The 24,706-nt window shown below is 38.0% G+C and overlaps 1 protein-coding gene across 2 annotated transcripts in view; it reads left to right on the forward strand.

The window, feature by feature from the left end:
* The window catches only part of Sncaip (synuclein alpha interacting protein), a 148,080-nt gene that overhangs the window by 112,915 nt on the left and 10,459 nt on the right, over positions 1-24,706 (forward strand). For both annotated transcript variants that reach the window (XM_071611848.1, XM_071611847.1), the window contains exons 6-10: positions 5,793-5,906; positions 13,943-14,068; positions 18,044-18,213; positions 22,730-22,822; positions 23,395-24,463. In XM_071611848.1, the coding sequence (XP_071467949.1) occupies positions 5,793-5,906; positions 13,943-14,068; positions 18,044-18,213; positions 22,730-22,822; positions 23,395-24,463 (1,572 nt within the window). The remainder of the gene's footprint in view (positions 1-5,792; positions 5,907-13,942; positions 14,069-18,043; positions 18,214-22,729; positions 22,823-23,394; positions 24,464-24,706) is intronic.

A 24,706-nucleotide genomic window follows, 5' to 3' on the forward strand; every position in this document is an offset into this window, starting at 1 on the left:
TTGAAAGACCCAACAGTAGATATTTTGAGAGTTCAGGACATTATTGGTATCCTCTGGAGATGGTTAAGAAAAGAAATGGAGAAGGATTTCTAAAATGTCTAATACTAAAGCAATCTTGTTTTCTAAAATGGAACTAATAAGAAATTATTTTAGTAGCTAAAAAGACCTGGAATAAAATGACCTTAATTGCCTAGTTATTCTTCTCTTCAGTCATTCTGATTAAGCCCAAAAGCACAGTGTTGGTCTGGTGATAAGATGACTTCAAACACATAACCTTACTGACTTCTTTTTAACACACTGAGCAACCCCAGACCCAGAGAATTTGATAGGCAAAAATTTCTTGCTAGAATTAGATCATGTTTTGGTTCATTTGTTTCTTTTCTTGGTATTTATATTTATTGCAAGTGATACTAGTTTCAAACTCATAGTAGTGATATAATAATTTCTTCTGCCTTCTTAGCAGTGTTTTATTTATTTTAAAAGTTGATTCCTTGAAAAATTAGACCTAATAATCATCTAAAAGAACATTCTACCCAATGACAACAGAGTACGCATTCTTGTCAAGTGTACATGGAATTTTTCTAAGATAAATCCTATGTTAAGATAAAAAACAAATTTCAGTAAATTTTTAAGTATTGAAATACAAAGTTGTGCTCTCCAATCACTGTAGAATCTAATTAGAAATCAATAACCAAGGGAAATCTGGGATATCCATAAGTGTAAAGAATTAATATACTCTAAAATAATTAATAGGTCAGAGAAGTAACCATAAAGGAAATTAGAAACTATATAAAATGAAAATACAACACTTACAGGATGCAGCTAAAGCTGTATTTAAAGGGAATTTGTAAAAGATGCAGGAAAGGGAAAGAGATCTCAAAGCAATAGCCTAATCATATACCTTGGGAAATTAGAAAAAGTAGAGCAAACTTAATACAAAGCAAGCAGAAGAAAGGAAATAATAAAAATTAGAGTGGAAACAAATGTGAGCAGAGAGAGAGAGAGAAAGAAATTACTAAAACTTTGCCTCATATTTCTGTGTGCTGTATAAATACCAATTTATTTGAACCATTTTTCTTGTATCTAATGAATAGAATTCCTATCCCTTTCTTTATTCAAAGGGAATGAAACAAAATATATAGTAGGTTTGTTTGTCTGCTTCTTATAGAAACATTGGACACACTCAAATTTAAAGGAAGTCTGTAATGACGGGATTATTATACACCAAATTGTGGGTGGAGTGAATGAAGGGAGTCTATTGGAAAGTGCAGTCTCCTGGGGTCAGCAACAGTCAGAGCACACTTACCACCCTAAAGCCTGGAGGGGCTGGGGAAGGAATGGTTGCAAGAACCTTAACTAGAGAGACTGATCAGAAAGGACTGGCCAGCTTTTGATCTTGGATGCATCAAAGTAATCCTAGTACTGTCAGTTAATCCATTAGTAGGAGGAAGGACTCATCTGGCCAGTTGGAAACCCTCTAGATGGAAGCCAGGAGCAGAGGATAGCTGAAACTTACTCTGCTTTCCTGATCTCCATCAGCCAAACCCAACCTCCCAGAGCAAGATGGAGCACAGAGAAGGACATCTAATCATGCAAATACAGGCATGTGTCACTTAATGATAAAGATATGGTCTGAGAAGTGAGTTGTTAGGCAATCTTGTGCTTGTACAAACATCACAGAGGGCATAGGTCAAAGTGGCCTTCTTATGGAATCAAGATATGGTGTTTTGATAGTAAACTCTATTTTTAGTAAGTAGAAGGAGTACACTCTAAGGATGAAAGTATAATAATACATAAACCAGTAACAGTTGTTTATTGTTATTATCAAGTATATAATGCACATAATTGTAGGTGCTATATTTTTCAGCTCCATTGTAATTTTAGGGGACCACAGTAGTATATACAAGTTGACAGACGCATCATAATGTAGCACATGACTATATCTCAAAAAGAGGGCACTGAATTTGCATGCAAATAGATGGGAAATGCTGACTGAAATTCTATTATCCAAATAAGGAAGGATAAAGAATGAGCAGATCACCTCTTCTATCTAGCTTTTAGAATAGAGTTTTTCACCTTGAGAAAATAAGTATTAGGATTCTAAAATAAAAAGACAATAATCCTATTATACTAACATAAATGCTACCCTCTTTGAATCCTTCCCTGGCTCTATGCCCACATTAACTCCTTTTCTGTGTTCCATGCTGTGCAAACTAGGAAGCTGATTAAATGTCTCATTTGTCTGCAGAGTTACCATCAGAGTCCAAGGAAGCGTTCTAATAGTAGAAGGTAAAAGTTTTCTGTGCTTAGGAAGCCTGCATGCTTTATCTCATTTAATCCTCACAGTGATGTTAGGGAGGTAGTTACTATTAACCCTCTTTCACAGATGAATCCATTGCTTATTACAGAGATAAAGTAACTTGCCCAACATCTTGTAACTAAGTGACAGGCTAGGGATTTAAATCCAATCCAGAGTCTGTGTGGGTCTTAATCATTAGAATATGCCTATCATACTATAAGTAGTCCTGAAAATCCTCAACAAATATATGTGGACTACATTTTTTCCACATTTTTATTGATACATTATAATTCCACATAATAGCAGGAGTCATTGTTACATAGTCATACATGCACAGAATATAAAAACCTAATTGGTCAATGTCATTCCAGAATATTGCCCCTTTCCCTTCCCTCCTCCCTCCTTCTAGTCCCTTTCATCTACTCCATTTTTCACCCTTTGATTTTCATGAGATGATTTTCATGAGATCCCATAACCATTCTTATTCTTTTTCCTCTATATGAACTGTGTTGTAATTGTTTAAATGTTTTGTTAATTTTCTGAAATTCTCACAGTACCTGAGAGTAAAACCCAATAATGGTTTCAAGATAGGAGAGAAATGTAAATTCTAAAAAATGATGAGAATAATATCTGGCTTCATAAAACCTCTTATAAAGACTCCAAGAAAATTACATTCTTTTTTTTTTTACCTACTTCTACTTTCCTGTTCTTCTTGATCCTAAGAATCATTTTGTTTTCCTAAAAAATGTGCCAAGTTGTGGCTGTTTGACCTTGTGTGTTGGTAGTTTTATCATTTACCAATGAAAAACTGATTCTTTTATAAGAGTATTTTCCTTTTTAAAATTTTAACATTTGACCAATTAAGATATTTACCTGGTATATGTGTGTGTGTGTGTGTGTGTTTTGATAGTAAACTCTATTTTTAGTAAGTAGAAGGAGTACACTCTAAAGATGAAAGTATAATAATACATAAACCATTAACAGTTACTTATTGTTATTATCAAATATATAATGCACATAATTGTAGGTGCTATACTTTTTCAGATCCTTTGTAATTTAATTTGTCCTTTTTAATTTAATTTGTTCTTATTAGTTATACATGATAGTAGAATGAATTTTGACATATTATACATATATGGAATGTAACTTATCTTCTGGTTATACATGATGTAGGATTACATTGGTCATATAATTATATATATATATATATATATATATATATATATATATATATATATAAAATAGTAATGTCTGATTCATTCTACTATCTTTCCTATTTCCATTCCTCTTCCCTTCCCTTCATTCCCTTTTGTCTAATCCAAAAATACTTCTGTTCTTCCCCAATTCACCCCTTATTGTGAGCTAGCATCCACAAATCAGAGAAAACATTCAGCCTTTGTTTTTTTGGGGGGTGGGGGAGGTTGGCTTATTTCACTTAGCATAATATTCTCCAGTTGCATCCATTTACTGGAAAATGATATAATTTTATTCTTTTTATGTTTAAGTAATATTCCATGTGTATACATTTTCTTTATCCATTCATCTGTTGAATGGCAGTTGGGTTGGTTCCATACTTTAACCATTGTGAATTGAACTATTAACATTGATGTGGCTGTGTCACTGTAGTATGCTGATTTTAAGTCCTTTGGGTATTAACTGAGGAGGGGGATAACTGGTTCAAATGGTGGTTCCATTCCAAATTTTCTAAGGAAAACTGCTTTCCATAGTGGTTGCACCAATTTGCAGTCCCCACCAGCAATGTTTGAGTGTACCTTTTTTCCACACATTCAGCCAACATTTATTGTAGCTTGTATTCTTTTTTTTTATATTTATTCTAATTTGTTATACATGATGGCAGAATGCAATTCATTTCATATTACACATATAGAGCACAAATTTTCAATTCACTGATTGTACACAAAGTATTTTCACACCATTTCTGTCTTCCTACATGTCTAACTTATTCCACCATCATTTCTACCCCCTTGCCCAGTCCTTTCCCTTCCATCCTCTTTGCCCTATCTAAAGTTCCTCCATTCCTCCCATGCTGCACCTCCATTGCCATTATGAGTCAGCATCGTCATATCCGAGAAAACATTCCGCCTTTGGTTTTGTGGGATTGGCTAACTTCACTTAGCATTATATTCTCTAGCTCTATCCATTTACCTGCAAATGCCATGATTTTATTTTCTTTTAATGCTGAGAAATGTTCCATTGTGTATATATACCAAAGTTTCCCTATCCATTCATCTACTGAAGGGCATCTGGGTTGGTTCCACAGTTAGCTATTGTGAATTGTGCTGCTATAAACATTGATATGGCTGTGTCCCTATAGTATGCAGTTTTTCAGTCCTTTGGTTATAAACTAAGGAATGGGATGGCTAGGTCAAATGGTGGTTCCATTACCAGTTTTCTAAGGAATCTCCATATTGCTTTCCATATTGGCTGCACCAATTTGCAGTCCCACCAGCAATGTATGAATGTGCCTTTTTCCCCACATCCTTGCCAATTATTGTTGCTTATATTCTTGATAATTGCCATTCTGACTGAAGTGAGATGAAATCTCAGTATAGTTTTAATTTGCATTCTCTAACTGCTAGAGTTGAACAATTTTTATATATTTGTTGACTATTCATATTTCTTCTGTGAAGTGTCTGTTCAGTTTATTTGCCCATTTATTGATTGAGTTTTTTTGTTTTTTTGGTGTTAAGATTTTTGAGTTCTTTATATATTCTGGAGATTAGTGCTCTATTTGAGGTGCAGGTGGCAAAGTTTTCTTGCATTCTGTAGGCTCCCTCTTCTCATCTTAATTGTTTCCTCTGCTGTGAAGAAGCTTTTTAGTTCAATTCCATCCTATTTGTCAATTCTTCATTTTATTTCTTGCACTTTAAATATGGATTGTTAATTTTTCATTAACAGATACAATACTATTTTATTTGGGTATTAGAAAATAGTTGCTCTAGCTTACAAACTTTAATAATAACAGATAACTGACATTGTTTGCTGGCTTGTATATGAAACGACTGGAATGCTCAAGCATTCCCAGTGATAGTGTAGTCAACCAGTTTGGAAACCAGTCTGACAGTTTTTCATAAAGTCAAATACACACCAACACATGATCCAGAAATTCCAGTCATAAACTGGAAATTACCCTATGTAGACTAAGTAAATTCCATATTTACCTATCAGAATGAAAGGACATATTCACAAAAAAAATATTTATAGCAACTTTATTTATAATATCCCCTAAATGGAAACAATCCAAATACTCTCAATAGGTTACTGTATAAACAAATTGTGATCTAGTGAGACAATGGACTACTTTCAGCAATAAAAAAGGGAGTAAAATACTGATAAAAAGTAGCAGCTTAGATGAATCTCAGAAGTACTAAGCAGAGTGAAAGAAGTCGATTGTGAAAGAAGTGGATCATGAAAGAGTGCAGAGATATTTTTAAAACCTGAATTACTTTGACTTTCTTTCTTTTAAATCTAGAATGGTCAGTTGGAGTGTGTACGCTGGATGGTGAGTGAAACAGAAGCTATTGCCGAACTGAGTTGTTCCAAGGATTTTCCAAGCCTTATTCATTATGCAGGCTGCTATGGCCAGGTATGGAGTTTTTAAGTTATCTTCCCTTTATGCACCATATAATTGACTTGTTTTCTTTTTATTTGTTCATCAAAATCCAAACATAAAATATTCAAAATATATTCATTGATTTTTAAGCAATGATAGTAATTGTAGCATTTTTTAATGAAAAAATAAAAACTTTTAAACAACCTGTTAACCCAAGAATAGCAAATTGGATAAATAATAAAGCTATATTCATATGATGGAATTCTCATATGAAATTTCCTCTCGTGTGTATAACTAATTATGTAACATTAATTAAAATGTATGATACAGAACTGTTCCCATAATTTGGTGCCAACTTTGAAATTTGAAGAGACAGAAAGAGAAATAGAAAGTAAAACCAGAAAAAAAAACCTATGGTACAACATATTTGTAGTCATTATTGCAGAGATAGAACTATAAGTGGCTCTTTTTTGTTCAATATTTTCAGATTTTTATAATAAGTACATTTAACATTTACCAAAAGTTAAAATGCTATACTTTATTAAACCCACATTTGGAAGGAAAATCTTTGTAAGACATTAATCAAGGAAGTCTGCTCAAGTAAAGATGAGCACACTAACTAGTTACAACTAATTTCTGTTAGGAAATCCCAGCATGAGTAATTGATATACCCAGATCAGAATCCAGTATATAGAGTGAAAAATTTTTAAAAAACCTATCTTCCCTTAAGGGAGATGAGTATAAATTATCTTGTAACAACATTGGAACCACAAAATACCAATTTCAGTCTTAAAAATAATAAAGTCAGCAACTGCATTAAAATAGATTTAATCACATTTGCGGCAAAGAAAATCGCCTCTCATGCATATAACTATATCCCTTTGACTTCATAAACTTTCCCAGTGGCAGTAAATTGTGGTATTGTCAATAAGAGATTATGATTTTTCAAACATAATAGTCCCAAATTCAAAAAATAGACTGAAGAATATTGTCACAGTCTTTTTTTTTTTTTTTTAACAGAAGGGGGTGATTAAACCCAGAGCCTTGCATATGCTAGGCAAGTACTCCACCACTGAGCTATGCCTCACCCTCTTTTTCATTTTATTTTGAGACATGGTTTTGCTAAGTTGCCCAGGCTGGTATTGAACTTTGAATCTTCCTGTTTCAGCCTCCTGAGTAGCTGGGATTGCAGGTGTGCACCACTGAGCCTGACCAGTCTTTCATTAGTTGGAGTCATGCTAGCTGATAGTTTTGTTATTTTTTTTAACTGATCATTTATTTTTTACCTTAGTAACTTCAATTAATACAGATACAAATGTATTTCAAACAATATAAATAAACTTTGTATGTATAAAATTATATATTCAGAGGCATACACACACATAATGTTTCCTATGTGTGCCAGGCTCTATACTATTGGGTTTTGTATACATTATCTGGTTCTTAAAACAACTCTATGAGATGTTTTTAACCCCATTGTATAGATGAGGGGACTGAAGAAAGAAAGTTGAATGACTTATACATGGTCTAATGGCTAGAAGAGAAAAGACTAGAGTTCTGCTCTGGTCCTCAGACTCCAGGGCCAGTTTCTATTTGTCCCCATCTGTGTAGAAAATTGGTACAGATTGTAACAGTGGCATTGATACAACTGAAGAAGACTTTTTTACATTTTGTCTAACAATAAATACACTGATATACAGAGTACTTCATTGCTCATTGAAGTGAGCAACTGTGCAAATTTATGAAATGGAGAAAGGATCAGGAAGAACATTTAAGACATGTAAAAGCCACTGTCTGAAATGTTTCAGTTACTCAGTTTTCTTCATGCATTTTACTGGCTAGTCCCCATCCACAATGTCCTAAAAACAACCAATAGTGATTGATAGGCATTGGCTTAGGTGGCCCTATTTTGCTTATAACGGCAAAAGGAAGAATAGAAATTTTAAATGCTCAGGAGGATTGATCACTGTTAATTTTTATAAATCACTTTCAGTATAAAACAGAATTTTATTAAATTGTGTGGGTAATTGTTTCATGTTCCTAAGTCCTTTTGCCTATAAAGCCTAACAAGGACTTTAAGACATCTGTGGCAGAGTTTACCAGAGTCAAGGAGGAAAGGATAGAGTTGTTCTGAGCCTCTCAGTGAATCTCAGATTCAGCATTCTTCATCTTGGGAAATGTTGCTCATATATACTAGTTTCTTTATTCACAGCAGGTTCCTCATAATTTTGAATCTGTTGGGATACCACAAAAGAAAGGGGCCTGTCTGAGACTGGCTGGGTAAAGTGTAGCTGAAGTAGAGGAAACTATGGAAGTTACTGACTTGTTGGAAGAGCTGTGTCGTTTGCTTTACTTTATTACCAATCTTTAGATTATTTCAAGCTGATAAGCATTTTTTTATTGACCTTAAGTAGAACTTTGAGGGTTGGGGGGGCAGCCGGGCAGCACCCTTAGGAGAGCATTCCTGCCCAAGTGGAAAATATAAAAGCCCTTTAGATCTGTGAATTCTGTCCAGCCGTCCTATATCCGCCACAGCCACTTATGTAACAGATAACCTGCAGAGACGCCTGAACTTGGAACCATGACAAGGCTAATATTTTCACAAGGAAGACTGTTATTGAACAGTTTTCTAATGAATTCAGCACATGCAAGTTTTTCTACATCAAGCAGGCACTTGAGTGTGTTCTGATTTTGTTTCTTCAGTAAATACCTCTGGAAAAGATAGCACCAAGGAAAATTCCTCTCTCCGTTTATTTTAGTTGCCCTCTGCCCCTCATAGCGATTCTTAAAGAATGGGCTCCATTCGACTCACAATTTGTGTCCTTTTTCTTGTAAAAATTACCTTTAAAGACTTCAGTACCACAGGGTAGCCAGCAGTTTTTAGTGGCCTCCTGGAGTGATAGATCTTTGGGTGATAGGAATTGATTTTCCTCTTCTTGACACTTGAAGTCTCAGAGGGTACAATTATTTCATTGCCTGATGGTGCCTAGCGGAACATGCCACGGGGAGCACCAAGGTGAAAGCCTGGGGAGACTGGGGGAACAAGCAGGTGTCCTTAGCCAAGCCTGCCTTGCCATCCCAGAAGAGGGATGTTGCTGCCAAAACAATTGAGTCACAACCATGTTGATTCGAAGCTCCTATTCAAAGCCCATGTAAGTTGGGCTCTTTTATTCAAACATAAAGGTTGCATCCAGGCTCTTCCAGCAGAGATTCCCACCTGCAGCTGCTTGGGGCATCAGCCTGTTCTGCATTGGTCACTGGCTCTCTGTGCCTTTCAACATCAAGCTTGTAATTCCTTGTTTCTGAATCATTTACATGCCATTTGGTCAGGACATCCTTCTACAAAAATTGCATCCCAACATCAAGCATTTACCAAGAGCACCTTTGCCTATGCTGTACTTATTCTCCATTTTAAAGGTTTGCCCTGAAACAGATACTTTCAAAGAGCACTTTCTGAAAAGGGAAAGGCTCAGCAATTCCTATGAATGCCCATGCTTGAGCAGCAGTAGACCTGTCCGCAAGAGGGATGCTCCTGCAGGCTCTGTTCTTCTCGTTTCTCCCCAACTGACTTTAGAAAGGAGACTATTCCCTTGACATTATTATTCCATTGACTTTATTGTCTCACTGCCATGGTGCAGAAATAAGTAAACAACCTGAAAGTGCTGCCTACATTTTCAGATGAGAGAAAAATAGAAAAATCTTTGATTAGCATTGGCATCCATCTGCTCTGCAAATACTGATCTCAAAAAAACCCAACTGAGCCAGAACTCCACAGCCCACAGTCTGACAGGCAGTTAACAGTGATTTCTTTGACCCATGGGCCTGAAAAAGAGAGAATGTCCTTTAGATTTAAGGGCAGTGGAGGAATGAGTAGTTGTGCATGTTTGTGTTCATAGATAGAAAGCAGAGTCAAGAAAAGCATTGGTCCCTAACTCAAGCTGTCTGTGTTTAAATCCTAGTCACCAGTTACTAGCTGCATGGCCGTAGAAACATTCATTTACAGAAAATAAAGGAAAGAAGAAAAGGTCTCCCTGGACCTCACTTTCCTCATCTACTCCATATGGATAATAGATCCTTCCTTATAACATTGTTCAAAAGACTGAGTAAAAAACAAACATACTTCCCAATACAATGAAGGTACTAGATAAATATTGACAGTTGTGACTGTTATAATTTGTTATTTTATTGCTATCAGTATTATTTATTTACTTATTTCACCATAGCTAAAGAAATAAGAGAAACTTGCCAAAGAATTATTTGGGCCTCAACCTATTTAATCAATTTTTGCATGCACCTTTCCCCCCACAGTTTACCATCTCCAGATTCTACATTTACTTCAATAAATGACATTATGAAATTATGGATGGCCATTTTTCCCCTATATTTTAACTTCTCAAAAACTGGAATGAATCTTAAAATCAATGGCATGGTAGATTTGATGATCTATGGCTGCAAACAAAGCTGACTCTTTTCAGAACTTGTGATTGCACCACAAACTATTGAGATTTTATTGATACCAGCAATAAAACTGTGACATACTTTCAATTAAATTTTCTATTAGACTTTATCCAGCAAGTCTCATAAATTACATGTATTAATTGCCTCTTTAAACAACTTGCATTGCCTTTGGGAACACATAAAATACAATACTATATCAGGTTACCAAAAGATCAGAAAATCCCTAGAAAAGGAAATTGGTACATGAAGGAAGTTTTTAGTCAGTAGATGCAAGTTGAACAGAGAGATGCATGTGTGGGTGCAGGGATGAAATGTAAGTTGGAAAATCATTCTGTGAAATGGAAGTAATGCAGAGGGCCTTTTCATCTATGTGACAGCATTGGATGCTCTCTGAAAGTAATACAGGGAAATGAAAATCAAAGTTATATTGTTTCTTTAACTTCTCCTCCCTATAGACACAAACAGAGAGAGAAAGGGGGGAGATATGTTAAAGGGTTAAGGGGAGGTAGACACAATTTCCTATAGATAAAATACACATGTGCTTTAATAAGGAGAAAGTGGCCATATATATTTTGATCTTCTCATGAGGTATTGTTTAAATTGTGCATCTCACAGGTATGTTCCCCAGAACCCAAGCAGAATTTCTCTGGTTTTACCAAAACTACAGATGCTAGCCACCTCTATGTCCATCTCAGAAATCCTAAATGAGAATGGTTAAAAGACCAGGCATATAATCAGCTAATTTCTTTTAGTAGTACTTCTCTGTGTGGTATAATGGGAAGGATTTTTATTTTTGTATACTGGCTAAGCCAACTGCCTATCTTCTTTGGAAAGTAAATTGTCCTATAAAAACACCAAACTAACTTGGAGTTGTTGGGCAAACACCTGACTTGTTCTGAACAATCAAAAATTGTTCTTCCTTTACGTAAGTCTTAAATTAGGTAAACTCTCTAATTGTCACTGTAAGAAAATAAGGGAGTTTATTGTAACTATACAGACTGATCCTGGCTTGTAGAGCTCTCTGGAGCCAGGGAACTGTGTCTGGCTCACATGGACCTCGTGTGTCTCATTCTGCATGGTAACCAGGCTTCTGCAAAGAGCCCTAGATTCACCCCAGATTTCCACAACAGGAAAATTCCTAGTCTTATGAAATGCTGTATTCCACTGCCTACACCCACCCACTGCTAAAAGTCAGAATACTGTGATTTTAGTAAATGATGCTTTGGGCAGGTGGACTATCCAAATATAGTATCCACAATACTATATAATTGGGTCTGAAAAAAAATAAGAAAATTTGCATGAAAAGAAGGTACAGATAATACATTGATAAATACCTTAAACTCCTTTGCACTAAATAATGAGCTGCTAGAAATCAGAGTACACAAAAATGTCCTCTCCCTCAGTTTTCTGATTTATAAAGTAGGACTGTTTGAACTGCATGATTCCCTAAAATTTCTTTCAGTCTATAGTTTTAAGAATCCATATTCTAATATTATGGAGCAAACCAAGTTACTGTGGCTTAAAAATGACCCACCGAAGAGGCTTATTTTGCATATGGTTGCGCCATCTTTTTTCACCAGTGAGGACACAGCAGGCCGCCCTCCTCATGCAGTATCCATATGTCTTAGCCATTGACTGTAGAATGGTTGGTTATGCCTTTTATCCTAAAGTACTTCTCATTGAGGTTCTCATTGATTTGTTTATTTGTTTTATGGTACTAGGGATTGAACCCAGTAGTACTCAACCACTGTGCTACATCCTAATCCCTTTTATTTTTATTTTGAGACAGGGCCTTACCAAGTCATCTAGGTTGGCCTCAAACTTGCAATCCTGGTTCACTGAGATTTTTTTAAGGAGTTAAGATTACAGGGGCTGGGGATGTGGCTCAAGCAGTAGCGCACTCGCCTGGCATGCATGCGGCCCGGGTTCAATCCTCAGAACCACATACAAAACAAAGATGTTGTGTCCGCTGAAAACTAAAAAATAAATTAAATATTAAAATTCTCTCTCTCTCTCTCTCTCTCTCAAAAAAGAAAAATTACATAGTACAATCATCTGTTTCCAAGTAAAAGTAATGCAATATTTCTTTCCTACCCAATTAGGAAAGGTAAAGGAAGTGGTTTTACCTCATGCATGTGGAAAAATTACCTGTTCTGGACCAAAATGTCAGCTCCAACTTTCTCCAGGTTTGCATAGATAATATGTGAGCATATCAAAATATAAGCATATCAGAATATCCAAACTCTCTATATAACTCCCTACCTTCACCTTAGGGCTCTGCTCCTTCTTGGGGGATCCTTAAGGGTTTCACTTTCTACAGGGTCTGTCTGCTTTTGCAGCTAACACTCACCCTGCTTCCCCAGGTGCATTCTTGGGAGGCTATAAGCAGTGATTACATTTTTCTCATCTTGTTCTTTAGGACTCCTTACTCCCTACTTGCTCATTTGGAAAGAGTGTGGTGCAAATGTTCAGTCTGTCCCTGATGTCTCAGATACCTTCATAAACAGCACCCTGTCCCCCAGCATAAGAGGTGAAACATTAAAGGAACTGGCTGTTTTTGTCCAACATTCCTTTAGCAGATTAGTTGGCATGTTTGGAAGATAAAGGCAAATTTAATCCAGGAAAGTATAAAAGTTCATGACCACTCTGAGCAAATAACTGGAAAAAAAAATCCTTTAAAAGGCTAAGAAGAAAGAAGTTCAAGGCTATTTCAAACACATGATCATCTTTTTAAATGTCAAATTCCACCCACTAAACTTCATGCTGTTGTTTTTACCACTCTCATATTTTTTTTTAACTTTATATTTAATTTTTCTATTTTAAAACAGTGAAATCCCATCCCCCTGCTTTCTCTGAAGGCCAAGCATAACACAAAAATACCACAAAACACTGGGTAAAATGCAAACAGATGGTGACGAAACAGACTGACTGCTCTACGATTTTGCCTTTGAAAGGTTTATGTTCAGAGCTTTTGGTCCCTTTCCTTTAACATGGAAGAAGAAAAAAAACTTTGCCTTTAAAACACCACCAACAAGCAGTTTCTGGTTGTATTTCAGTGGGGTTATCTTGACAATTTAAGGTGTTATCTCTTTTTTTTAAGTCTGTTGATTTGCCAGAGGTATGGGATTAGGAGGCACAGTGTAAGAATTATAAATTTAAAAGTAAAAGCTAGCTATCTCAGTAGTCCAAGGTTTTATGAATGTACTTGAAACCCACAGGCAGTTTAACACAATAGCCAAAACATTGTCTTGAGAGCCTTGGAACCAAAAGACCTGATTCTAGTTCCAACCTTGGATCTGTCTAGCTGTGTGACTTTTAGGAAGTTCTTCAACTTTCTGTGAATTGTTCTCCCACCGGTAGAATAAGTAAATAAAACCAGAGCATTTCCAAGGTAACATCCTGCTCTTAGAATCCCCTTTGTGTTCCTCTTTCGTTCATTTTTGGTAAGAGATTTGTGGATTTTTCAGTTTGTACTGAATGGAAATTTTCTTTTGGTACAGGTGAGTTTCCTTTACATACTCTTCACCAGTTAGAGTCTTGTTTTCCTCTGTCTTCATATGTGGCTTCTCTGCATGATATTCCAGTGATTCCTAGTGTTCTTGTGTTGACAGGAGAAGATTCTGTTGTGGCTTCTTCAGTTCATGCAAGAACAAGGTATCTCGCTGGATGAAGTGGACCAGGATGGCAACAGTGCTGTTCACGTCGCCTCACAGCACGGCTACCTCGGGTGCATCCAGGTATGCAGTGCTGCTGCTCTGCAGACAGGAAGGAGCTATCAAATAATTTTTTTAAAAAAATGGAAATTTTGCTCACTGGGAGAATGCCTGGATTAGTTCACCTTTGTTTTATGATGTAAATAAAGAATTATAATGTTACAGATTTTTATTTCTAAAAATCCACACACATGTAGGCACAAATAGCCCTAAGAGTTTCTCCTGGAGCATCAGAGGGTGTTGAAAGGGACTTGTACTGCTCTCTCAATAGTCCAAAGTAACATCACTATAAAGCCCTAATGCTGACTAAATAAAAAAATATATCCATGTTTTTGGACCCCTAACTAAACCTGAGCCTCTTTGAATGCATTTGAGAAGTTCAGCCCTACTTTAGAGAAAGGGGGAAAACACAGCACATTCTTGCTAGACTACTGCTCCCCTACTATGAAGAATCCTTCTAATACATTTCTGGAAAATCTGTCCTATTTTCCGCATACCTGGGGAGGAGAGATGCACTAATGAGGACAACAGAAGCCCACTTGAGAGACTAAAAAATCGTCGGTCTTGTAGGGTTTTTCCCCTTGTTCTGATCCTCTTGGACCTTAGGCAGGGCCTCAGTCGGCTAACCATTCCACCCAGAGGCCTCAAGCAGCCTCATGCTTTGAGCCCAGCATCCCTTCCAAATGTTCTTGTGTTCAATGTGTGAGATGATATTAAAAGACTGGGGAGCAGAGCCACAGGAGAAGGGAGGGAGGCTCTTCTGCCTGCTCCAGTCCATGTGAGGAGCCCTCCAGAAGCATGGGTTCCTGCAGAAAGAGGCAATGGTATCTCATCATGCCACAGAATACAGAGCTGCCCAAAGCTGAGTCACTTTCCACATGGCACTGAGAGCCATCCCAGAAGGTGGGGGGAGAATGCATGTGAAAACTGGATAGAACTTTCCACCTGGAAAATGTTGAAGGCCCTCAGGGACAGAAGAAAGAGAGAGGGTGACCTAAGGAGGAGGAGGAACAGGTGGGCGAGGAGCAGTAGTGTAGGGACAGCAAAGACTTTGGCAGACAAAGTTGAAGTTTAGGTTTGGCCTGAAATTTTATTTTTGACAATAAGTTATGGTTACCAGGATCAGGCCAATCAGACCATTCTTATCATTGAAAATGCCTGAACATTTGTGAATTTTTTCCCCCCACATCTCAGGGAAAGGGAAATTGACAACACATGGTTGAAAGCCATGACTGGAGAAAGTATTTCCACCTCAGCGATTTCATGCAGTTCAAAATGTGATGTTCTTGTAACATGTAACACATTTTCCACCTCTACAAAGCAGCACTCCTTTTGGATTATGTACGCATTATTCCCTTTATTGCAAACCCTGTGTATTCATTTATTCAACAGGTACTTGTTGATGCCCTACTGTGTGCAGGTTAGGCTGTATTTGAAATAGAAAAGTAAGCAGTGAGAACCATTTACTCAAGAAAGTAGAGAGGACTCAGGAAATAATAGGAGACTACACAGAAAAACTTTGAATATAAAAAGGGGATTAATAATAAAAACAAAAGCAGAGATCCAGCAGAAAGCTTACTATAGTTTGTACTCACATGAAACTGCTCTTTGAAGAATTGACTTGATAGGAAATAAAGTGTCTGAACATTTTCCCATTATTGTTGGCAAAATACACATCTTCTAATTTAAGGCATCAGACACCAGTTTATAAAAGGAATGGTAAGAAACTGGAAAGTATATAAAGGAAAGAAATTTAAATTCTTCCCAACATCTGCAAAAAGATTAAAGGAGTAGCATTATTTTTTGTGGCAAAAAGATAATTGAATGAACACTGAAAATCATATATTTCCCTTTCACAAGATACTCTAATGTTAAATAGTCTTGGAATAAACTTTTTATCAGCTTGTACTAATAACTGAAAGCCAAAGACATCCAGCTGCTATCACTAATTCTATGTAAGATGCTAGTTTGTTTGTTTTTTTAATAGGGGGAGGGGGTTCTGGGGATTGAACTCAGGGACACTCAACCACTGAACCACATCCCCAGTCCTGTTTTGTATTTTATTTAGAGACAGGGTCTCACTGAGTTGCTTAGCACCTCGATTTTGCTGAGGCTGGCCTTGAACTCCCAATCTTCCTGCCTCAGCCTCCCGAGCTGCTGGAATTACAGGTGTGGGCCTATTTTTTTTTTTTTTAACATGTGAAGGGAGGCTGTCAGTCCTTCCAGAGCATTCATCACTCCACTTAACACAAATGATGTTTTTGGCGCTAGATACGATGGATGTGGAAACTTGGATAACCTTGGTCTGTCCGCTGGATGTGAGATTTAAAAGAAAACGAGACTGAGAGAGTGAGCAAGGGGCCTTATGCAGTGAGGAGGGGACTGAGGAAGGAAAACAGTGGAAAGAAAACTGCAGAGGTCAGAGTCCAGGGGAGTAATAACAGTGTGTGTTTATACTCAGTCTCCTGGAGAGCTCGATGCTGACAGGGTCTCTGGGACACCCCTTGAGGAAGGTGGCAATGGCTTTATAGTGATTTGACCTTTCATGGTGAGTGATCATAAACCAAAAGGAAAAAGAAGCTCCTTAATGCTCTTTCAGATTTAAGTAGCCTAAGAATTTAAATAGATGTATTGTGTGTGGGAAAAAACCATTACTACCAAGATAAATCTAAAGGTTTGCAATCGCACCATGAACTGTCAAAGAATATATCAGATTGTGGTGGTTAATTAATATTGATGTGACAGCTTTTTTGTGTGGAGTCTAATGGCATCACAGTATAAATAGAAACTAAATAAAACTTTTATGCTTTTAAAGTATTGATTTCTGCCACACTGCATCAAATCTCCTCCTCTACTCTTGATACCTCGACCAGATTCCATAGCTTTAGGCTTGTCTTTGACTATTAAACTTTACTTCAAACCAGCTTAAAACCTCAATCTTATTTCTGATTCAAAGCATTCTCCCAGCGCCACCCCCAGCCAAATTAAGGATGTAGGATGAGGAGTGAGGCTTGATCTGCTTTTAACACACCACTTTAGCTCCTGCTCCCCTCTGTCTTCCATGCTGCAGTATCAAAGACAAAGAGAAGGTATGGAGAGAAAAAAAGTCAAGTGTCTCTTTGCTTAACTGGGAAAGGCCATGTCCTCCCTGAAAGTTGTCACTGCTTCTTTGGCTGTGATCACTGACATGCTCTATGACAACCCTCAGATGACATCTGTCTGATGGGTGCCGTGGTAGGGTCTTCCCCACCAGTACCTGACATAGGAGTCCTGGCCCCCCACTTTGCCTCATCCTCTCCTATAAATTTCTTCACCCTATGGGGCAATCCACTGTCAAGTGCTTCTGGAGAACCCTCTCCTTTTGTGTGTGAATGGGGGATGCCGAAAGCAAGTTCCCACCAAGCTCCCTTCTACAAAGTCTGCTCAGTCCACAAACACATCCTGGCCATAACACATGGTAAGGGTCTGGGCTGCTTCATAGCTTCCCCAATCTCTGCCATGCCATCTCTTCAGTTCTTTTTATTTCTGGTCAGGTGGGCTCAGCAAGAGATCAATAAGGGTTGTTACAAAACCAGCTATCAAAGCCCAAGCAAATAGGAACAGATAAGCAGAATTTCATTCCTCCCATCTTACAGGCATCTCTGAATTTATGAACAATTCTTTTGGAACCCAACCACCACAAGCATTATACCTTTCAGGAAGGAAAGAGCTCTATGGACAGCAGCAGCCTCCTCCCTTTCCCAGACCTCTCCCCGTTAGGGTACAGTAGGGTTGGATAGTAGGATGGGTCCAGCTCTACCTTTGTAGGCTCTGAAGGGAGGAGGCAGACTTCAACCCTAAATAGGCTCCAGCAGCTCTCTTTTCTAGGTACTGGTATCACCACCCCCAATTCCACGGGCTTTGGAATAACAAGAGTTCTTTCTTGATCCTGTTACAGTCATTAAAAAATATTTAGATGGAGGACCTGATACAATTCCATGTTTCTGCATTTTCTGACAGACCCTGGTGGAGTATGGAGCAAACGTCACCATGCAGAATCACGCTGGGGAAAAGCCCTCCCAGAGCGCTGAACGTCAGGGGCACACCCTGTGCTCCCGGTACCTGGTGGTGGTCGAGACCTGCATGTCACTAGCCTCACAGGTGGTAAAGTTAACCAAGCAGCTAAAGGAGTAAGTGGCCTCGAGATTCTGTGAGAACAAAGTTATGATTTGCCATTGTCATGAACAGATTTCAGGCCAAGGGCCATGGTGAGCTCCCTTCATTCCAGTGGCAGAGGGAATTTCCAGCATTCTCCTCTCTTCTTTTCTTCCCCCATCCTAAGTGTTCACATCCAGTGTTCATGCTGAACATGCCATCTCTGCAGCAGCAAAATGATATTTAAACCACAAAGTGCAGAGCAAGCTCCCTAAAAAGGGAATTTGAGCCACAATAAAAAAGGAGAGAGAGCCTTCATGTTCACATCTCAGGGCCAGATTATGTAGCAGGACATTGAAGGCACACATATGTATCATCTTCAACCTTCTGTACTTAATATTCTAGGAGATCATCAAGATCATGAGAGAGAGAAAAAAAGGTTAGGGATGGATATATACATATACATATATATATAATATATATTATATAACACATATAAATATATACATATAATATATATGTATATATATTATATATAACATATATAAAATATATATGTATAATATATATATAATGTTATATATAATATATTAGCATATATTATATATATATATATAGAATTGAATACTGATTCCAATTTCCAGGAAACTCTCCCTAATACCATAACTGTAATTTATTGGTGTGCTTTCCAAGGGCTGACCTCAGCCCTCTCCATGGCCTGAGATAGATAGATAGATAGATAGATAGATAGATAGATAGATAAAATTACAGTAAGTGATTTGGTTACCATCACCAGCAAATTTACTATAAAAAAATAATGAATCCTAGGAATAGAAAAGTGTTCACTCTGTGACTGAAGTCAGTTCTTTCCTTGATATGATTATTAAATGGGTACACATTACATCTCTGGGTGTCAGGGAAGCATTGTCACGTGATATGCTTGAGGAAAGGGGGGCCAGATGAACATCTGTCAGGTGGCTCTCCAGCAAGCTGAAGGATGAAGGAGCTCAAAGCATACCAATAAATTACAGTTATGGTATTAGGGAGAGTTCCCTGGAAATTGGAATCAGTATTCAATTTATTTATATATACACACACACACACACACATATATATACATATATATGTACATATATATACATAAACTAGTGAAATCTATAGTATAGTGAATATATATAAAAAATATTAAAATATATGTGTATAGTGTGTGTGTGTGTGTGTGTGTGTGTGTCCCCTGGTTATAGCTCATTTAAATAAAAGGGCTAGGGCAGGGGAGAGGCCTTAATTGGTCTAAATCATGCAACAATATGGCAAAGCCTTGGACCTTCTTATCTTCTCTAAACCTGGGGAAAACTCCCTTATCTCTCTACTTTCACTCTCTTGCCTTAAAGGTACTAGTCTATATCCCTACCCCTGCCAGTACCCAAAATAATCTTTTTAATGAGTTGAGACTTTTCATAGAAAATAAAATGAAATTTAAGATAAAGGGCTACTTCGAAGCATGCTCTGTCCAGTAAACAAAACTTCCCTGGACAGGTTAGCTAGGTAGGCTTAAAGGTCTCAATATAATTGAAGAAAAAATGTGCACAAAGTAATGAACAATTCAGTAAGTTATTTTCCACAGTGAACATACCTATATCTTTATGTATCTATGTAGATACTCCTAAAAATAAGTTCTAAGGAAGGGAATTGTTAGAACAGAAAGTATACATCTCGAAAATGTGGATATATGTTGCCTAATGTTTTTCCAAAATTCTCTGACAATATTCATTTCCTCCAGTGTATGGATATATCCATAATGAGGAACTTCAAAATGATACAACAGAATATTTTTCTAAAATGGAGAAAAGATTAGAAAACATTTTCCTCAGTCTTCATCTGGTGGAATCTGACAAGCTTTCATGAGCTATGTGTCTGTTTTATTGAACTGCTCCAATTTAGCAGCCTGGCTGCTCTCTCTGTTGGTGATCATGGGTTAAAACACACATATACACTAAGAGACAGCATCCCTCCAGTTGTCTCCAGTTAGGCCAGTGACAATGTGAGAGGTTATCTTGTTGACCCTAGTCTTTCACTTCCTGGGTACTCAGTGAAGTTGGCAACACTAGAAATGAACAGAGAAATCCACTTGATAGAGTGCCCTCAGGCAGTGGGGCACCTGTAACAGAAAGTGGCAGATGCAGATACAAAATACTAGTCTTCTCAATGCAAAACTCTGAGGAGAGAGAATTGATATGTCTTCCTACTATGATACCTTCACCAGCTCTGTATAGTTAAATAAACAATTATTCTTTAGAACGACAACCTTCAGTTCTAGTGAAGTCCCAGTCAACAAGTCTAAATATTTTGGGTGGAATTCTGTCCCAACCAAAAATTTATGTTGGAGTCCAGACCCCTAGTACCTCAGAATGTGATGTTATTTATAGATAGACAGGGTCTTCCCAGATGTAGTCAAGATAAAATGAGGTCATATGGGTAGGCCTTAATTCAAGGTGACAGCTATCCTTATAAAAGTGGAAAATGTAGACACAGGGACATATATACAGGGAGAACATGAAGGCAGCAATCAGGGTGATTCATCTACAAACCAAGGAACACCAAAGTTCTTTTTAGCAAACTCCCCCAAAGTGAGAAAGAGGCATGGACCAGACTGTCACGGCCTCAGAAGGAACCTGTCTGGCCAATACCTTCATTGTGGACTTCTTAGGCCTCCCGAAATATGTGACAATAATTCCTGCTTAAGTTACCTGGTTTGTGGTACTTTGTTACAACAGCTCTAGCAAACTCATACAGTAGGATTTATTCTCATATATTTTCTATGATTAAAGCTGATTGGTCCTTTTTGAGGTCTTCTTTAGAATCTTTCTTCCCCATTCACAGCTGGGATTCCAGCCAGCAGTCAACCCAACTGCCCCCTAATAATTTTTTTGACTGTGTTATAATTCATTTAGGACACCTAATAAATCCTTCAAACAGAATATAATTTTTCTGCTAAGTGCAGTGACACACACTTGTAATCCCAGCAGCTCAAGAGGCTGAGGCAGGAGGATCGCAAGTTCAAAGCCAGCCTCAGCAACTTAGCAAGGCCCTAAACAACTTAGTGAGACCCACCTCAAAATGAAAAATTAAAAGTCCTGGGAGTGTTGCTCAGTGGTTAAGTACCCTTGGTAACAAAAACAAACAAATAAAAAGAATATAATCTTTCTTCATCCATTTTATCCAATTTCACTAAGCTCTAATGTATTTTTGGTTAATCCAAGGTAAATGAACTGTAGACTGGACCAAATCCAGCCTACCACCTATTTTCATAAGAAAAGTTTTATTAGCACACAGCCACACACATTTGTGTATGTCATGTGTAAGGATGTAGCATGCTGCAAGGTAGAGTTGAATAGTGACAGAAGCTGTATTGCTCACAAGCCTTAAATGTTTACTCTTTGGCCCTTTAACAAAGTTTGCTAGTTTCTTTTAGCAACTAAGTTTTCAATAGGTGAGTCTGGCAGAATAAGTAAGATAAAATGAGATCACAGGCTTAAGAATGAAATATTAGGAATATAACTGATAGCATCTCAAAAAAAAAAAGAAAGAAAGTGTTGGGGTTTATGGAAAGGTATTGTCAGAATCTGACTCCACAGAACTAGATTTAGGCCGACACTGGCTGTTGTTTGCAGTGACCCCCTGCAAGGAGAACACTGGGCTTCTCCTGGTATCCAAGGCATGGTCATTGCTTTAGCACTTGTAACTCATTTATTCCCTCCTATGCCCTAGCTCATGAGATCTGCTATCATCTTTTATGCTAATTTTATTCATTTTCCATTGTTTATAACAAATTATCACAAAATTATTGGTTTAAAATAGTACAGATTTAACACTTGGTAGGTCAGAGGCCAGTAGGGTCTTGCCAGACTAAAATTAAGGTGTTGTGGCTGTGTTCTTTTCTAGAGGCTTTAGGATAAGTCCTGTCCTGTTTATCCAGGCCATTGGTAGAACTGGTAAAACCTTCCTATTAGAACATCAGCTGATAACACAACTTATTTCCCTTTTGTCACATAAGGTGACACAGTCACACCTTTCGGGGATTAGGACATGGATGGACATCTTTGGGGGTACCACTCAAGTATTACAGGGCTCTGCAAATACTGCTTATCTCTACAAAGCAAGACTCAGTTGATTTATTTGTTTCAACTTCTGTAATAACTTGTGTTTTCTAAATGAATTTTATACCCTGTATCCTGCATCTAATAAATATATATATTAGACAAACCTTCTGAATGCCCATACATAGTCAAATATATTATCATTTTAATAGCTGACATTATTAGAAGTAATTTTAATTGATTTTCTTAGTTTTACAGATGAGCATTTAGGCTACAGTTTTTTCACTAATGTGCATAATAAGCATCCTTTTCTTAGGAAACTTTCTAAACTCTGAGGAAAAAGATTATGTACTTTTTAAAGGCTTTTTAATTTAGTGTGTCTTATTTCAAATCACTGAAAAATCTTATGCATCCTAGTTTATAGCGAGAGCCGTGTTTTATTTGTCTTCTGCAGACAGACAATGGAGCGAGTCACACTGCAGAACCAACTCCAGCAACTTCTAGAAGCCCAGAAATCAGAGGGCAAGTCTCTCCCTTCCTCACCCAGGTAAGACCAGGCACACTGGTGTAAGGAGTTCTTAAATATATTAAATGCCTGAACCTTCTTCTAGATTTCCTTTTAAAGTCTTTTAAGAAAATGACAACAGAAAACATTTTATTCTTATAAACAGGAACAAAAAAAAAAAATGTCACAGTGAAATAATCAATGAACCTAGGATCCAAAGACCTGAACTCAGATCCCACCCTGTGATTTTGTTCTACAACAAATTCATCTACTCTGTCTCTTTCATTTCTTGACCTATGAAACAGGAATAAGGATATTTAGGTTAGTAAGGTTGTGGGAAATTGAATTAATTGGGAAAAATATGCAAAATTATGTGTAAACAGTAAAACAGGCAAATTTGGTAGCCTTAAGGTAAAAGGCATGCTGTACTTTAGCTACACTTGCAACTATGGAGTATTTGCAGATTGCTTTGAGAAGTCATTAAGTGATCATTCTTTAACTGCTTTCTTGTTTATGTGTAAATTCAAAATTAAATATGTCAAAATTTAAATAGCTGAGTCACTTTATTTAGCCCAGTAAGAAGTCATGTCCTATGTCCTACATTCACTTTTCAGCTCACCCTCCTCACCAGCTTCCAGAAAGCCCCAGTGGAAATCTTCAGACGCTGAAGATGAGTCTACAGCCAAAAGCAAACCAGGAGTCCAAGAAGGGATTCAGGTCCTTGGAAACCTGTCAGCATCCAGCCGAGCTAGGGCCAAAGCAAAAGACGAAGATTCTGATAAAATCCTGCGCCAGTTATTGGGAAAAGAAATCTCAGAGAACGTTTGTACCCAAGAAAAGCTGTCTTTGGAATTCCAGGATGCTCAGACGTCCTCTAGAAACTTGAAAAAGATCCCTCTAGAGAAGAGGGAACTCAAGTTAGCCAGGCTGAGGCAGCTGATGCAGAGGTCACTGAGTGAGTCTGACACAGACTCCAACAACTCTGAGGATCCCAAGAACACCCCTGTGCGAAAGGCTGACAGGCCCCGGCCGCAGCCCATTGTGGAGAGCGTGGAGAGTATAGACAGCGCAGAAAGCTTACACCTGATGATAAAGAAGCACTCCTTGGCATCAGGACGCAGGTTTCCTTTTAGTACCAAGGCCTCTAAATCCCTAGAGGGCCATAGCCCATCTCCCACCTCAGAGAGCAGCGAACCAGACTTGGAACCCCAGTGTCCAGTCTCGGGGAACACTCCTCCAAGCCAGCCCTCTGGAGAGCCCACTCAGTGCAGCCCTGACAGCACTGCGGCCCAGAAGGTCGCCATGAGTCCCAAGAGCGCCCTCAAGTCTCCCTCTTCCAAACGCCGGACAGCTCAGAACTTGAAACTCAGAGTTACCTTTGAGGAGCCTGTGGTGCAGATGGAGCAAACTAACCTCGAACTGAATGGAGAAAAAGACAAAGATAAGGGCAGGACCCTTCAGCGGACCTCCACAAGTAGTGAATCAGGGGAACAACTGAAAAGGCCTTTTGGAACCTTTCGGTCCATCATGGAGACGCTGAGTGGCAACCAGAACAATAATAACAACTATCAGGCAGCCACCCAGCTGAAGACCTCTACGTTGCCCTTAACCTCACTTGGAAGGAAGATGACAGATGCCAAGGGAAACCCTGCGAGTTCTGCTAGCAAAGGAAAGAATAAGGCAGTGAGTGATCTTTGGAGAATATGATTTTTTTTTTTGCCCTAAAATTGGTTCAGTTGTTCCTGACCCTACAGATTGCTGACCTGTACCACTCTGAGGGAATCCCCAGAAACACTCCTAAAGCCAAACTCATGTTTCTAATGAAACATATCATGTGAGAGTACCTATACCACTTGCTCTGCCTTTAGAAAGAGAAAGAGAGAGGGGGAGGGAGAGACAGCCAGACAGCTAGGTAAATAAATCTCA

This window comes from Marmota flaviventris, chromosome 5, assembly GCF_047511675.1.
Source record: "Marmota flaviventris isolate mMarFla1 chromosome 5, mMarFla1.hap1, whole genome shotgun sequence".
Classification (NCBI taxonomy): domain Eukaryota; kingdom Metazoa; phylum Chordata; class Mammalia; order Rodentia; family Sciuridae; genus Marmota; species Marmota flaviventris.